General features: G+C 39.2%; 1 protein-coding gene across 2 annotated transcripts in view; it reads right to left on the minus strand.

Moving 5' to 3' along the window:
• Positions 1-2439: 2439 nt before the first annotated feature.
• The window catches only part of si:dkey-106n21.1 (solute carrier family 23 member 2), a 54512-nt gene continuing 41341 nt past the window's right edge, over positions 2440-15610 (minus strand). For both annotated transcript variants that reach the window (XM_024261866.2, XM_024261865.2), the window contains 4 exons: positions 13574-13738; positions 11613-11721; positions 3567-3662; positions 2440-3484 (listed from right to left, as the gene is read on the minus strand). In XM_024261866.2, coding sequence (XP_024117634.1) covers positions 3300-3484; positions 3567-3662; positions 11613-11721; positions 13574-13738 — 555 coding nt within the window. In that variant the 3' untranslated portion in view covers positions 2440-3299. The remainder of the gene's footprint in view (positions 3485-3566; positions 3663-11612; positions 11722-13573; positions 13739-15610) is intronic.

Raw genomic sequence — 15610 nt, forward strand, 5'->3', positions numbered from 1 at the left:
ATAAAAAGTTTATTTTTAATATTTTGATTTTCATTTTGACAATTGTATTCCACCTCAGTGTTACTTTTATTTGACAATAAAAGGAGAACAATGCACCAAAATCCTAATAATAAAAAACATCATGTTTGACTATCTTGTATTTTACTTTGAAGTGACTCTGCTGCACCAGCACAACCGAAATTGACACTGGGTGTATTTTATTTTGAAAGGAACTTGTGTACTGCTGTCAAAAGTAAAACAAATAAAAACAGTCATAGAAACATATAGACAATGCTGTAATTCAATGCTTTATTGTAACATTTAAAAGCTACTTTTCTTAAATAGTGTTTAAAGACCACAAAAAACATAAATATTTTGTATTTTCTAAACAATAATGATCTGTCTGTATGAAAATGAACCAAATGGTCTTTTAGTGTTGGAGGTTGAAGACCCCTGAACTACACCAATATTTCTTACTTTTCTTCACCAATTCTTATGTAAAGACAAGATCAGTTTACGTGTTTAACTTAAACATATATACAAATATTTCGTTTGATAATCAAAATTCTTTATCAGCATCTAAAGGTAAAAATGTTCCCTGAAGATATTTTCTTTTATCATTAGACCAGCTCTAATGAAACACTCTTTACTCACCTCACACTAAATAAACAGTCTAGCTAGTCGCACATTATGATATGTTCCCTACATATTTCATTTCGGAGTTGACATAACTTACACACCGCGGGACTTTTATCACAGAGAAAAACACTTTGCGTTTCATTACGTTTGTTACTTTTACTTTAAATCATATACAGTTTTAGATGATTTTAAATGAATAAAGCGATTCACAATCGTTAATGGATTGTAATCAATTCATCTGAAAATCATATTGCCCCTCCACTAGATCCTTGCTTTTTATATTTGAGAACACAACAGTTATAGATTAAAAATTAAAGTAACATGATAAAAAAAAGTGTCAGTTATCAATTTAATCGTAATTTGACACCCCTAATTGTATTAGTAGACTTTGTTGTGACAGACAGAAAGCTGAAAAACAGAATAGGCCACAGATACAAGCTCTAGGAGAGAGAGCATCAGACCCAAACGTTTAAACGTTACACTTGCAGCAGCCAAGAGCCCAGAGTTTTAAACTCATCCATCTTCTTCCGCTCATCTAGGACCGGGTCGCGGGGGCAGGAGGGTACGCAGCATTCATAGACTCTGTTTTAATCTGGGACGTGCACTGCCACGATCTATGTTGATGTAAAAAATCTTTCTACCGAGATAGATGTTATCCAAAATCTGTTACTTTGATTTTATTTCCTGGTCTTTATCAGGCTGGTATCTTTGCAGTGGGTTTAAATGTTTTTGCTCGTTTCTTTTTTATCGCACGATTCTTTGTAGTAGTGTTCCATGGTGGTGCTCTGGTTAGCACTCTTGTCTCACGCTGAGAAGGTGCTGGCTAGAATCCCAGCCGGGTCTTGGTCATTTGTGGGTTTTCTCCAGGCACTCCGGTTTCCTCTCACTGTCCAAAAGCACACCTCATTTGTTAATTGGTCACTCTAAATTGATTGTATGATCCTGCAACAGACTGGAGACCAGTTCAGGTTGTGCTCCACCTTTACCTGTTGAGATCCTGATCTCAACGGGTTTTTTATCTGGTTAAATAAAGGTTACTACTACTACTACTACCCAAAAGTAGTGAGATTGGCTCCAAGAACCCTGTTTTCCTGAAAGGGATTCAGCAGGTTTTGTAGATGGACTTCCTTGTAGTCACAAAACTACCTTTCAAAGACACATAATACAAACAAAACAACATTTTACTCTTTATATCCTCTGATGTCTTGTTGCTTTCCTGGTCATGTTGTTCTTTATCTGAAATGTTTCATGTATTGTTTTAAACTGAGTCAAACATCTGCTAATTGTCTTTTTAAAGTCTCCCTCCGACTAAAATCCTGTTTTTTGAGTTTTTAACATGTCTGTGTGTCATTTGTAATCAGAAATCATTTTGTTTTTGCATTTCTGAGTATTTCTCCTTTTAAATCTCAGTCAAACACACTTTTTGAATGAATGATCTTCTTTCCATCAACAGCTCTGCTGCACATGCACTAAACCCTCATCTGTTCCTAGTGTCTAGTTCAGGTTCTGGAGAAGAGAAGATGGTATCTTCACATTGACTGCAGTCAAATGAGCCGCCGTTCACATTTCTGTGGTCAAATCAGCATCACTGGATTTTTGGTGTGAGTTTCATCCAATACTTACGGTAGCAGGACTGAGAACGCTGGAAAATCTCCACCAGACTCCACGGAGCTTCTTGATGTGACCACGGAAATGTGAACGGCGGCTCATTTGACCGCAGTTGGAAAGGATTGTAAATCAATGAAAGAGCATTTTGATGTTAGCTTTCATTATTTTATCAAGAACTCTGATCTGAGAAACATGCAATCATTTAAAAAGAGACATGTACAAATGCATTTAATTCTCCAGTCATGGTTACAGTATTTATGTTGATTTAAAAATGACATCCCAATAAAACATGCTGGGGTTCAGGTAACTACACTTTTGTACAGGACAAAACAGTTTTTGTAAATAAGTTAACATGTAATACATCATAATCGAGTATGTCATCCTTTATGTTACATTGCAATGTTGTATTAGTATTAGAATTTAAAACCAAAAGCCTCAAGTCAAGATTCAGACTAAAAATAACAATGTACTAGACTGTCATAGTCAAACAAAAAGAGCATAATACCTAAAGCATGCAGAGGAAGGACATTTTCTCATGTCTATTAAGTGATGACAGATCAAAGTTTGAGGCCTGCAGCCTAAAGCAGGAGCGTTGAAAAAAACATTCAAAACATTTTTTGAGCACGTTGCACCCTTCTTTGGTAAAACTGCCTGCCGATCCTGTTGGACCTCCTCTTACTGAGGTAGGGTTGATCCTGTTTAGAGTGTACGTGTGATTCCTAACCCTCCAAACTCACCTGGAAGGGATTTTAAAGCTAAATTACAACTTTAGGATGGGTTAGTTTTGCTTCACATAAACTCTAGTCATCAAAATAGCACCCACTTATCTAGACAAGGTGAAAACTAGAAGCACACGACATTGTTTGCTGCAGCATTTTTCACAGAAAGACAATACATGTTATCAGATTCACCCACATTAAATTGGAAGCAATAGTGTAACATTATGCACTGTCCTTGTTTGTTCCCAACAAGCATAAAAGCATGTTTTATTTATTTATTTATTTTTTTTTATTTCCTTTTAATGCAAAATGTGCCCACCATCATTTGGCCTTGTTGAAAAGCTGCAAACATTTCTACTTGGATGTTCTCTCATTTGTGTTTTTGTAAGAAGGAAGGAAGGGCAGATACTGAAAACATTTCAACCGTTTGAAAACACTGCGGCAGAAAGGAATATCATAGCATGTCAGGTCACACGAACCATTCATTTCCTCCTGAACTTTGTCTTGCCAGTTCTTGATGCCTCTTTCTTTATCAGTACCTGATAAAAAACATACAGTAGCACAGTAGTAAAAATGACTGAGTTTGTTTGGCGCTAGAAGAAAAAAAACCATCCCTCTTACCGGGAATTGTATTGTCCAGGATGAATCCAAAAAATCCCCCAATGAACATGTGTGTAGTGAAGAGCACTACAATTACTTGATCCAGTTCCTTTATTCCTTGAAACGTAGCACAGAATAAATAAGATTAGTCATTTCTGTATGCATCTGTTCAGTTAGTCCTTTTTTAAATAGATGATACAAAACTTACTGATCTAAACCTTAAAAGACACTTTTATTCACTCAATGTGTCCAAATGAAATACTAACCTTAGCTTAGCAGCTACTTCAAGTATATTTGTATTAGTGAGGTGCTACAGTTTTCTGTTGTTTATTTCTGAGTGAGCAGGGCGACTTGTTTTCACAGCAGACGGAGATGTGGAGCCTTCAGCTCTTTTCCTATCTTTTGATGTGGAGGCAGAACTTATCTGCCTTCTAAAGATGGGACTTTGGCTGTTGATAAATCCTGTGATCAGGACTTGCTCAGCGACCTGCTACCGTGTTCTCACAGTTGTTGCCAAAGGCCAAACCTGTTCAAAGACTTGGCGTCTTTTCAAGAATGTTCCTACAAATGTGATAAAAACTGCTAGATAGCAGGAGCTGGGATACAAGATCGCTAGAATGGAGTTGGAGTAAGATGGGCTATATTTAAGCTTTGATTAAACTTTGATTAATTTAACCCTTTCACATCGGAGTTGTTGCCGGCGAAACCTAAATTTAGGGTTGGGCACCAATTAGGTTTTATTTAGTTCAAGTGCCAAAGCGGTTCTTTGGTTTCGGTTTTGGTTCCTTATCAGTGCCAATTTCGGTACTTCAGTAGTAAAAAATAAAGCCTACATCTTCCCAAATCAACACATCTTCATTCCCAAGTCACATACTGACGCATGGTTAAGACCTCTGCGTTGAAAATTGACGTTTTTGGGTGTCGTCGTTTTTTGACTTGCTGGCTGTTCCCATAACATCAGAGCTCCCCAACCCCCGTGCTGCAAACCAGTGGACCACAACTCTTTCGCCGCGTAGCAAATTTGCTGCTCGCTGCCTGTCAAACATGTGATCCTGAGCTAGACACTGTGGCTGAGGGGCCGCGGTTACCTGGGCTTTGATCTCACTAGAGGGTGTGTCTGGATGACAGCCGCTTCCACTGTGTTTCTGTGTCTCTGTGACCGAGTTTGAAGGCTGTCCCGGTTTAACCCAAGAGAGGGGGAAAATAGGGGACCTTTTATTATTAGTATCTCGACAAAAATAAGAAAAACATCACAGTTCAGGAGATCCGAGCAGGCTGCCTGCGCTCCCCAATCCCCACAGCGGCGTATTGAGCGAGCAAGGCTGCAGCCAGAGAACCGCTGCATTGCCACAGGACAAAACGCCACTAAAAACGCCACATGCCCAAAGCTAAGTCCCTGATTGGCTGATGCGCGCAGCCACCTGTCAAACTTCTGTGATCTGCTGTGAAATGCAGCCAGACACTCGAGTGCTGCTCGCTCTCGTGCTCGCCCGGTCAGTAGTCTTATACGAGCCCGTCCATTATCGCAGGAAAGGCAGAAGGATTGGCTAGAACTTCAAAGTACTAAACAGAGTAGAAGTGATTGGCATGTCTTGAGACAAATAGACTTTCAAAGAATCTTAGCTCTGAAACGCCACACCGTTTGCAGCAGCTTCTAGCTTCATTCGGTTTCGGTAAAACCACATAAATCATAACAACTTCGGTGCCCAACCCTACCTAAATAATGAGCTCTTTGACGTAACGTAACTCTTTTATGCATTCAATCATTCTGAGAAATTGGCTTAGCACCGACATTCAACAGATTTCTAACGTAAAGTGTCACATAACGCTCAAAGCCACGACTCTCTGAGACAGAATCACTGATTTATGTTGATTGAGTAAAGTCTTCACTTCTGTAATGTGTTGCATATCAGTGCAAGGCTACTTTTCTCTGTTGTAATTATGTTAATTGTTAAGTTTATTTAAGAGTTACAGTAGTTGAAAGAATGTAAACACTGGTTGAACGGTTGGTGAACCGTATAATTAGATGGATTTAAAGGAATGTTTACAAAAACAAAATGAAAATGCTACAATGGCATCTTGGCATGCTATATATCAGTTGATGTTAAATATCTGGTTATGATTATAATAATTATTTTGGCGTATGAGTCACTTTTTTGCATATTTTTGCCTGCTGAGCAACTTTTACTCAGGTGACACTTATATGTCAACACATTCTCACTCTAGAAAAAACACATTCTCACTCCCAAGTTGTCATGTTGGTGAAGACACCTCCACGTCAAAATGTGATGTCTTGGGTGTCCCTAACTTTTGACGTGCTAGCTGTTCCATTGAAATTATGGTTCACAACCTCCGGGCCGTGAACCAGAACTGGTCCAATACTGAGATGCAGAGCGCACCGGTACCCTTTCCCAGTAGTGGTACCCTAACCCGGTTCCAGCTTGTTTTTGTTCGCACTTACGGACCCGGCCTGCGTGGGATACCACGTCTGGTATTGGGTCAAGCCTGGTACCGCGTCCTGTGCCGTATGAGGATACCGGTGCTGGGTTGGGGTAATGGTACTGGCCGCATCCTGAGGACCAGACTGCGTGCAGTACCACATCCAGTACCGTGTTCAGTCTCGTCCCAAGGACTGCAGACCCCTGATTTAATGGGATCACCCAGCAGGACAAAAAAACGAGTTAGAAATATCAAAACGTCAAAAAGTGACGCAGAGGAGTAAGCATCAATATGTGACGACTTGGGACTGAGAATTTGTTGTTTATGTGATTTGAAATATAAAAATATTTGTTATTTTCCCACAAACAATTGCTAGAGGGCGCTGTAGGTGTGTGTCAGTATTTGCTACTGTGTCGCTCAGTCAAATCCGTCCAAAACAAACATGGAGGAGTATCTGATCGCTCTCTTCCTGATCATTACGATATTATTCTTAGACATGTACTGGCAGCCATGCCTCTGTCAGTTTGCTCCAGGGCAACTGTGGCAACATAATTAGCTTACTGTCACCTAGTGTTAATGAGGGGTGAATAAATAATTCACCACTTGTAAATGATTTGAGCGTCAGGAGAAATGCAGAACAATTAAATGCATTTTATTGTTGTTGTTCATGTTATTTATTTGCATTAAGACATAATTCTTGTTTTTATTTGTTACTTCTTTGGACTAATGTGGAACAGCAAGTCTTCAAACTGGGTCACAGAGAGGCCGAAGTCCGGCTGAGCAAAAGAAAGAGAGGCAGGGTTCACAAATTGGATGTGCATATCACATTCAGCGTAATTGGCAGAGTTGTTCATAAGCATTATACTTTTCTGCGACTTATTCTCCAGTGTGACTTACTATATCATTTGTCTAATCCTCATTATGCATTTTTTGGCTGCTGCGACTCACACATGGTTCACACTGGACGCCGAAGCATTTGGCGCCCTTTATAACTCATGGTGTAGTTCACAGCAGACGGGAAGCATTGCGGTCCTCCGCGGCCGGCTCGCGCCGTGCGGCGATTATTTTGCCGTCTGTTTGCACGAGCCACGAGTGATCTGCGTCAATCCAGGCAGGATCAAGACACACTAGAAAATTCAATCAATTTTCAAAATATAACCAGTTTTTCATAATAAAAAACCGCGACCACACTGACACTGAGAAAACACAAGCACCGAGAGAAAGGAAGAGAGCAGTTGGAGACAAGTCAAGATGGACGATGTCAAATTGATTGTAGAAGCTCTAAAAAACCCACATCTGAGCAGAAGCGCTGGTGAACGTCACAGTAAAAATACCCGTCTGGTGTGAACTGGATTTAAGGCGGATACCGCGTCCGAGTCACACCCCAGAGCGAGTCCTAGTCTGAAAAGTACAGCACGTTTAATTGAAATTGAAGATAAATTGAGCTTATAAACAAACGTCTTTATTTTTCTCAAGAGCTAAGACTTCAGTTTGTAGTCCTGTCTCAAAAGCAAAATTAAGAGATTTTTAAAATGTTTTACTGCTGAGTCAAATTCTTCATTACAGAATTTTTCATATTTTTTAATTTGACAGTTTATTAATGCTTTTCTGAGCACAGTTTACAGATAAACACCACAACTGATCAAGAGTTAAAATGCAAAAACCTGTTGACAAAATAAAGGACTGCTACTTTCTGAGAGTGTGGTGTGAGTGTAACACACAGGCATTGTTGCAGTGGGTGGTTAAGCCATAAAAATCAAACAAAACAAGTTGTCTCTTGTAAAACTGCTTCAGTTACTTGACATTTTGCAGACCTCACTTGGAATTGTTTTCCATTGGAACAAAAATTTTGCAAAGCAATTTTTCAATTGTGGAAGCAGCACAAGCAAAATTCAATTAGCCTGCATAACATTGTGCAGGCAATCATTACAAGGACAGACGTCTCAGACTCTTCCAATACAAACCAACTGTAGCCACAGCAAGAAAAAGCAGGGATAAAAAAGTTTAAAAGCTGGATCCTGAACCCTATTTTTTTCTTCATGTTATATGAAATTTGTCTTTTATGTATTAACATTGATTTATAAAGACACCACCCACGGTGCTTATGACATTACTAGTTTTATTTGGCTCTTTTTGAGGCTTCATGGCAGGAAATGTTTTAACAGTCACAGCCAATATAACAACAAGGCCTCATAAAGTGGTGGACTCACAGTGACTTACGGACTACGCTTGTTAGGCAAGCAGAACTTTGTAATCTCACTACCAGTAAGACGCTGGTTCCCTTAGTCAGAGACAGCCCTTCATGTGACATGTGTCCCAGCACAATGATGAACACAGAGAGGCTTTGAGTTTGCAAATTCCTGCATGTCCAGTGGCCTGCTTTCATAATCCCCTTCAGGCAATAAAATGCCTAATGAAGGTGCATCAAATTGAATCAAGCACTCCACGCAGTGCTGACGTAGTTGGCCTCTGAGCACACTCTTGTTCGAATGGTCCACCCCAGCATACACACAACTCCTGCACAGAAAAAGCAGCAGTCAAAAGTTCAAAGTATCCACAGAGTTGACTGTAAGTCTCCCCAGCCTGTACATCCAACAAGTCTGGATGAGAGTAGTTTGTTTACAAGAAGCACTGACAGGCCCACTCTTGTGTGGAGATATCAGCTGAGTGTTGAGGCTGGGGAAAGACTCTGGGGAAAGAGTGCTTTATCTGATCCCGCCAGATTACAGCTACTGACATGGGGGTTGGCCAAGAGGATTGGGAGGTAAGCAGCCTAGACCTGACAGAACCAGACAAGCCTCATGCCCAGTGGTGAACTCTGGATTAGCACTTTTCTGGGAGACACTCGCATCACATGATTCATAGGATCAAGGTCTTATGTCTGCAGAGAAGGGCTATTTCATCCGAAAGATTGCTCTTTTGATGGGGACTCCAGAGACCCCCCACTCCCTGCAGATCAATAATTCATCTACAGGAGGACATCAGTGGAGAGCCTGAGACTGATCAGTGATCGATTACAAGTGCCTTACTTTGTCAAGATCAAATATTTTGATTAGCTGAAATTTTAGGATTAAATGGGAATGGAAAGCAGAATAGTGTGTGGGAATAAAGGGGACATATTAGACCAGAATACTTTTTTTCTTTTCTCTCAGTTATGTGATTGTGACATCATGTAACAGCAGTACCTCAAAATACACAGAGACAGAACCAACGGCCAATGGCTTTTGAAATGAAGATAACATTGAAAATAGACACTCAAATTTTGGTTATTGGGATAATATTTCACCCAAAATATATGTTATATGTTGGTGTGGCCATAATTTTTTCTATTTGAATTCTGATTTGCCTCAATAATTTAACCCAATATGTATGAAACATTTAAGAAAAAAAATGTCTCCATAACAATTTTGGATTCACTTAAATATTGGAAGAAGCCACAGATTAGTTTACGTGATATTTCAGCAGACTTATGGTCAAAAGTGTAATCGTTTAAAGCTCCAAGACCAACCATGAGACATTTGATAATGCCACAAACAAAATCTTTATTTTTCTGCTTTTAGCTTTTTAAAATTTACAACATTTTATTCTATTCTATTTATTCTATTCTATTCTATTTAAATTCATACTGACTTAAATCTTTGGGCTGAAGAGACTGTTTGCCTTTATTGATAAAATCCTTTCTTTCACTTTGTGTTCTTTATGAATGTTTTTCAGTTTATTGTGAGGTGCAGGCAGTCCTTTAAACCTTCTTTTATCAGACATCATCTTTGTGTTTTAGTGTTTCTCGGCTACAAATTCTCTGTTTGATCTCTGTTTTACTTTTTTCCAAAGTAGATAGGCTGTATTTTTGTTTTTGTGGATGATACAGACTGAAGTTGTGAGTTGCTCCTTCAATTCCTGCTTCTTCTGCTTTCTGTCTACCCAAAGGAAACAAAATAAGTAGCATTCATTTCTAGTCTTTATGCCCCCCTTATAGAAGTAAAAACATGTTTTAGTCGTGCACTTTTCGCTACAGATGTTACTCTTTAATTCTAAATATGCTATGAATTCAGTGATTTTGAAGTAATGCTGGCCTCATGTAAACCCTAACATTTTTGAGAAAGTAATATTTTAAGAAACTGTAATGTGTTACAGTTTGAAAGTAACTTGCACAACACTGTTGATGTGAGAAGACACACTCCACCTGAGCCCCAACAGTGCCCTCAAAAGGCTAAACCTCTTCTTACATGCAGCTGAGTCTGGGAGGTCTAGCAGGACCAGGTGAGTCACAAATGCAATGATTTGTCTATCCTTATTTGACCAGGAGGAGAGGGGAGGAGGAAACAAAAACTATTCAGACACGATCAGCTAAGACAATTATAAAAGGTTGCCCTTGCCACTTAAAAATCTGGGCTAAAGATTAAAGGTGAAGCGTTTGCCATCTGGGACTGTGGGATTTGAAAACAACTTGGCCTTAGGAGCTTAGGCTGGCAATACCACTGCCATCTTTTCCAGTGTAATCTGCAGGTACAGTGGGAAGACTTGATAGCATGAACTGGCCTGCCTGAGAAAGAACTGAACTTTTTTGATATGTTTACTTCTTTTTTGTTTTGTTTTGCCATTCAGGAGGATATATGTCCCTTTAATTAAAAAAAAATCAAAGTCTAATTTACAGAAGGCAAAAACTGCAGTAACTGAAATCCTTTGAGTGTCAGTGAGGCATCTTTATAATAAAGCTCAAAACAGTGTGAAACAGAAGGAAGTTTAGGTATGTCAGTTCTGATTGGTTCACCTCAGTCTGCACTTACTACTGCTTTTAAAGTGGGAATTTACACCTAATGTCTACAGAAAAAGGAAATGTCTATTTTCTACATGTAGAAAACCTGTTAACCCTAAATAACCATTCATATCATATTTGATAAACACATTTCTGAGACCTCCTATCTTATTAGCATAATACAAATGTTCCCTAAAAACCCATTATATATAATTTAACTTTTATAATGTTAATGTTTTCTGCCCTGTACTTCATCATCATTCCACTAGGGGCAGTAGAAGGGTTTTTCCTGCTCATTTCAAAATGGCTGCTTCAATGAAATCTCAAAACACTTTTGGCAGGAAAAGATTAGCAAATTTTCTAAACTTTAAGGTGAGAGTAACTCATCTGTTATTAATTTTATTAAATGACTACATGTATCAAAAGAATGTAAAATGTGTTAATAATGTGTTCTCCATTGTACAGTTACACCATGTTATAAATTTATGGATCAAATTTGGGTAGATAAGGTGCTTTTTTCTTGAATACCTGTGTCAGTTTTTTGTATGTAAAACTAACATTTTTGAGAGTAAAAATTACCCAATAAATCATAATTGATACTATAGATATCTCATAAAAAACTATATTAGAACATGTTTTGTGGATTTCATAAATTAAAAACTCTTAGTTACAAAAAAAATGAATTTTCTGTCAATTCTGTGATGTGGTGGGCTTTACAGGGTTAAGCTAAATGGCATCTGGAAATAAACACAAAAGAATTTATGGAGAGAGAAGGCCTAAATCACAAAAGTATGTACATATATTTTGGTTGTAGTAGTCCTTAAATGAATGCGCTTAAGCCAAGAGTTTTGAAGAAGCGATGTTAAAAACACCTGTGTCGATGATGCCAGGATTGGAGTGAAACCAGCTGGGTAGCACCAGACCGCTGAACGTGGAGAAGCCCAGGATAAGGAGGTTGCGAGACGAGTTGAGATCCACGTACTGAATAAAGAAAATAGGGAAGGCAATTGTGAGAGACAAACAGTTTTAGGTGGTTTATTAAATCCCAGATGCGAACCATTAATGAATTATTGTGTCTAAGCCAAATAAGGACTGCTATCTTTGTTTTGGAATGTATCTAAAATGTGATTAGAAATGATCTGGGAACAAAAATGACCTACATTCTTCTTTGGTGTGGGATTCACCTTTATTTAATCACGAGTAAATGTCAGAGTGTGGTCAGCCCAGCTATGAATAGGCTCCACAATAGGTATGTGATTAGATTTTGTTTTTCCAGACCACGGCCCAAAGAAGACACAGAAACATGTCTGAACATGCCTTTCTTAATGTTGTTTTTGGTCAATAAAGTAGTTTAAAAGATAACAGAGAACAGCAAAGTGTTTCAGCCTTTTACAAAGTCTGATGGAACACAAGCCTCATTGGGTGGGCTGCAACACTAATGAATGGAGTGAATTGTTGAAAACTTGAGGAAATGATCTTCAGGCTTGAACGTTAGTTTGCAGCCCATTCTCATTTAGTGTCTCTGCTGCTTATTGTTTTTACGGGAGGTTTAGAGAGCAACAGAAGACCTTTAAAAACAGCCAAAAAGTTCTTCTTTTAAACCAAATATTAAATCTGCTACCTATTATTAGAGAAGTCTAAACTGTAATCAATTCCAGCTTTAACTGATGCCTTTTATCTTAGTATGTCTGTTTTTCTAAGCTAAATTAATCTTTGTGATGTTTTGTTCAAAACCAAAGTAATTAGAATTGTTAAAGAAGTGGGATGTTGACTGTTAAGGATCTACAAGGGTCTGGTGGGGGACGAGCTGGGGGGTCAGTCCGTCCTGACCTGTATGGGAGTTGGTTCATGGGATTTAGATTTAGATTTATTTCAAACATGTGAAAAAAAACATTACAAAGCAAAAAAGACAATAAAAAGACCAATGCAATCTCCCTTTGTAAAGAAAAAGTCACAAACTGAATTCAATGGATACATGTTTGAAAGAGGATAGATAGGCGGAAGCAAATGCTTATTTAGGCCTATCCCTTGATATGGGATGGGGAGTGTCTGGGGTGTTTGGCCGAAAGGCCAAAGAAAATCCTCGAGGGTGGCTCGGATCAGGATGTCTCAGACAAGAACTCAAGCTAAGGGTCTGGGTAGGGGGCTGGGTTTGCCCCTGGGAAGGCACCTATTTGGCCCCTCTTTTGGAAAGTGGCATGGGCTGATTGGGCCTGGGGGTTATTTACCTGTGCTGGGGAGGCCCTGAAGCCACTCGGACATCACTGCCAATGAACAGGAGGGGTCCTTACTGCGCCCTACCCACCAATTGTACTTACACTTCTTGATCCATACACTTCTTACTCCTACACATGAAACACACTGACAAAGCACACATTGCATTAGGAGGGTCGTGTGCACTGATTCTCTGTGTCCTACCTCATCTCTTGCAGGGAACCAGCCAATCAGCAGTGCTGAATGTTTACCTTGGGTACTATCTTTCCAGCCCTTCTCCATGTGAGGAGGGGGATCCCTGCCTATGCCATGGGCCGGGGATGACTTTACCTCATAGCTGGAGGTGTCCATCTCCCAGTGGGGCTGGTTGTGGTCCTTACCATTGCATTTTAAATAACTGTTTGCTACCACTCGTGTGCAGCATGCCCATACAAAAACATGCATGAACATTTAAGTCTACAGGCTCAACCTTGGTATTTTGCGTGGGTCACCTGCGTGCCCATACAAGTTTGGCCATCTTTTGCCAGCAGACAGACCATATCTAGGTGTAAACATAGTCATGATTAAGGCTTTAAACATGTTTATATTGTGGTTTACCATGTTATAATGTGATAGATACCTGGAGGTTAGAAATCCCCACGGCTGCTATCATTCCAAACATAACCAGGAACATGCCTCCAATGACTGGGTCTGGAATGGTGATAAAAACTGCTCCAAACTTTCCAAAGATCCCCAGAACAATCATGAGTATTCCAGTAGTCTGGAGAACAAGTCTGCTTCCAACCTGGAGAGCAGAGGCAGAGAAACCTGTCGTTATTGTGAATACAAGGTGATTTGGGGGTAATTACAAGCAAAGGTATCAGAAAGGACACTCCACACATCATCTTGTATTTTTGGTCTAGAAAAAAATGTCTGCAATGTAGAGCAAACAGAGTGAAATATTACGCTAAAAGACTTCTGCAAGTGAACCGTGCACAGAAAGGTCTTTATGAAGGCAAAATTCTGATCAAGGTCACAGACACACATACGACATACAATATTTGCTCTCCAGTGCAAATGGAGGAAAGAACAAAAAGACTGGTAAAGAGAAAAAAGTACTAATACTAATCTTGGCAATGTGTACAAAAGAATGTAAAAAAAAGAATTTTAAGAAAGATTTTAGAAAAATATTGACATAAATATAGTTTGAAGGAAAAAAACAACAAACCTTGGGTTGCATTGCATGAACTTTGACCATTTTTACCATGGACAAAAAAAGTTTAATTTTGGAAATACAAAAACAATATCATGAAGGCATGGGGCCAAACGCTTAGGATGAAAGGGCTAGGGGTCAGCAACCTTTAACAGTAAAAGAGCCATTTGGTCTCGTTTTCTACTGATAAAAACCTTGAAGAAGCCGCATAGTCTTACTTTAGTCTTTAAGAAATTTGCATTTGCATTCATGACCTGTTTCTTAAGAATAATTATGAATTATGTCTATTGTTTTGCACGAATAAAAGTACAAATATAAAAAGAACCAAGCATCTCTCAAAATGTCATAGTTTTTATGACCAATGTTGTCCAGCACAAAATAATATTTGCTTTCAACGCATTAAAGATTAAAGTTTTGTTTTGCCTATCAGATCTGTTCATTCTGGAGGTAGAGTTGATCAAACAAGACGTCTTCAGGTCAGCAGGATGTAAAAACCTACATAGTTTATCATCTATGTGAACCTCAGACATCAGTTTATACATTTAACTCATCTAAATTTAATAAATGATAATTAAGTAATTCTTACATTAAAAAAGCAATTTTATTTTTCTTTTCTTCTTTGTTTTTTTCTCCTCTTTGTCCTCAGCAGTCTTACTCTGCTGGGTTTTGTTATTTTAGTTTGGGGTTGGATCTTTGTAGTCTTAGTTTACAGGCTTTGTTTATTTGTTTTCTTTAGGTAGTTTTGTTTAGGGGGAAGCTGCTGACTCTGACGGTCGTCATGTCTGGGTCAGCAGTCTCCCTGATTTATTAAATGTTTGTCCAAGGAGAAATCATGGAGAGATAAAGAGACGCATGTGGATCTGGAGCCGCAGGTTGCAGACCCCTGAACTAGGCTAATCAACAAGGGGAAAAGCATTCCTCCAGAAGCCAGGGGGACAGACAGGAGAAGCTGCAGAGACACTGTTAACTAACTGGCGGCTGTGAAATGGACTCCACACTCAATGCAAGGGAGACGCACCGCAGACGGACCAGTGTTATTCTACCATTATGACTCAGTCACTGCTCCTTCTCATCAGCTGGTTCTGGTTGAGGTTATTACTTTTATCTGACATACCTTAGACATGTTCTTTACGTAGAGTCTGTATTCACACAGTCTCTGTCAGATCGTCTCAGTAAATCATTGGTAAAAGTCTTGGGTTTTTGGACCAGTTTTCCTGTCTGTCTTCAAGGCTGCCTGACCAAGTTTCTGCCCTTCATTTTGAACTTTAGTTGCAATTAGAGTTAACGGTTTAGAATGAAGTTTCTGATTTCACGAGCAGTTTTTGCAGAGGCTACTGACACCCTGCCGTAACTGTGGAGGAGGACTGCAGCTCTGGGTGAGGAATTGGTTGGAGATCTGCTGAAGTTATGAGGTAGTTGATGTTAAACTAACATCGATGTAAATTCCAGGTTGAAGGGTTCCAT

Source organism: Oryzias melastigma, linkage group LG6 (genome assembly GCF_002922805.2).
Source record: "Oryzias melastigma strain HK-1 linkage group LG6, ASM292280v2, whole genome shotgun sequence".
NCBI classification, from domain to species: domain Eukaryota; kingdom Metazoa; phylum Chordata; class Actinopteri; order Beloniformes; family Adrianichthyidae; genus Oryzias; species Oryzias melastigma.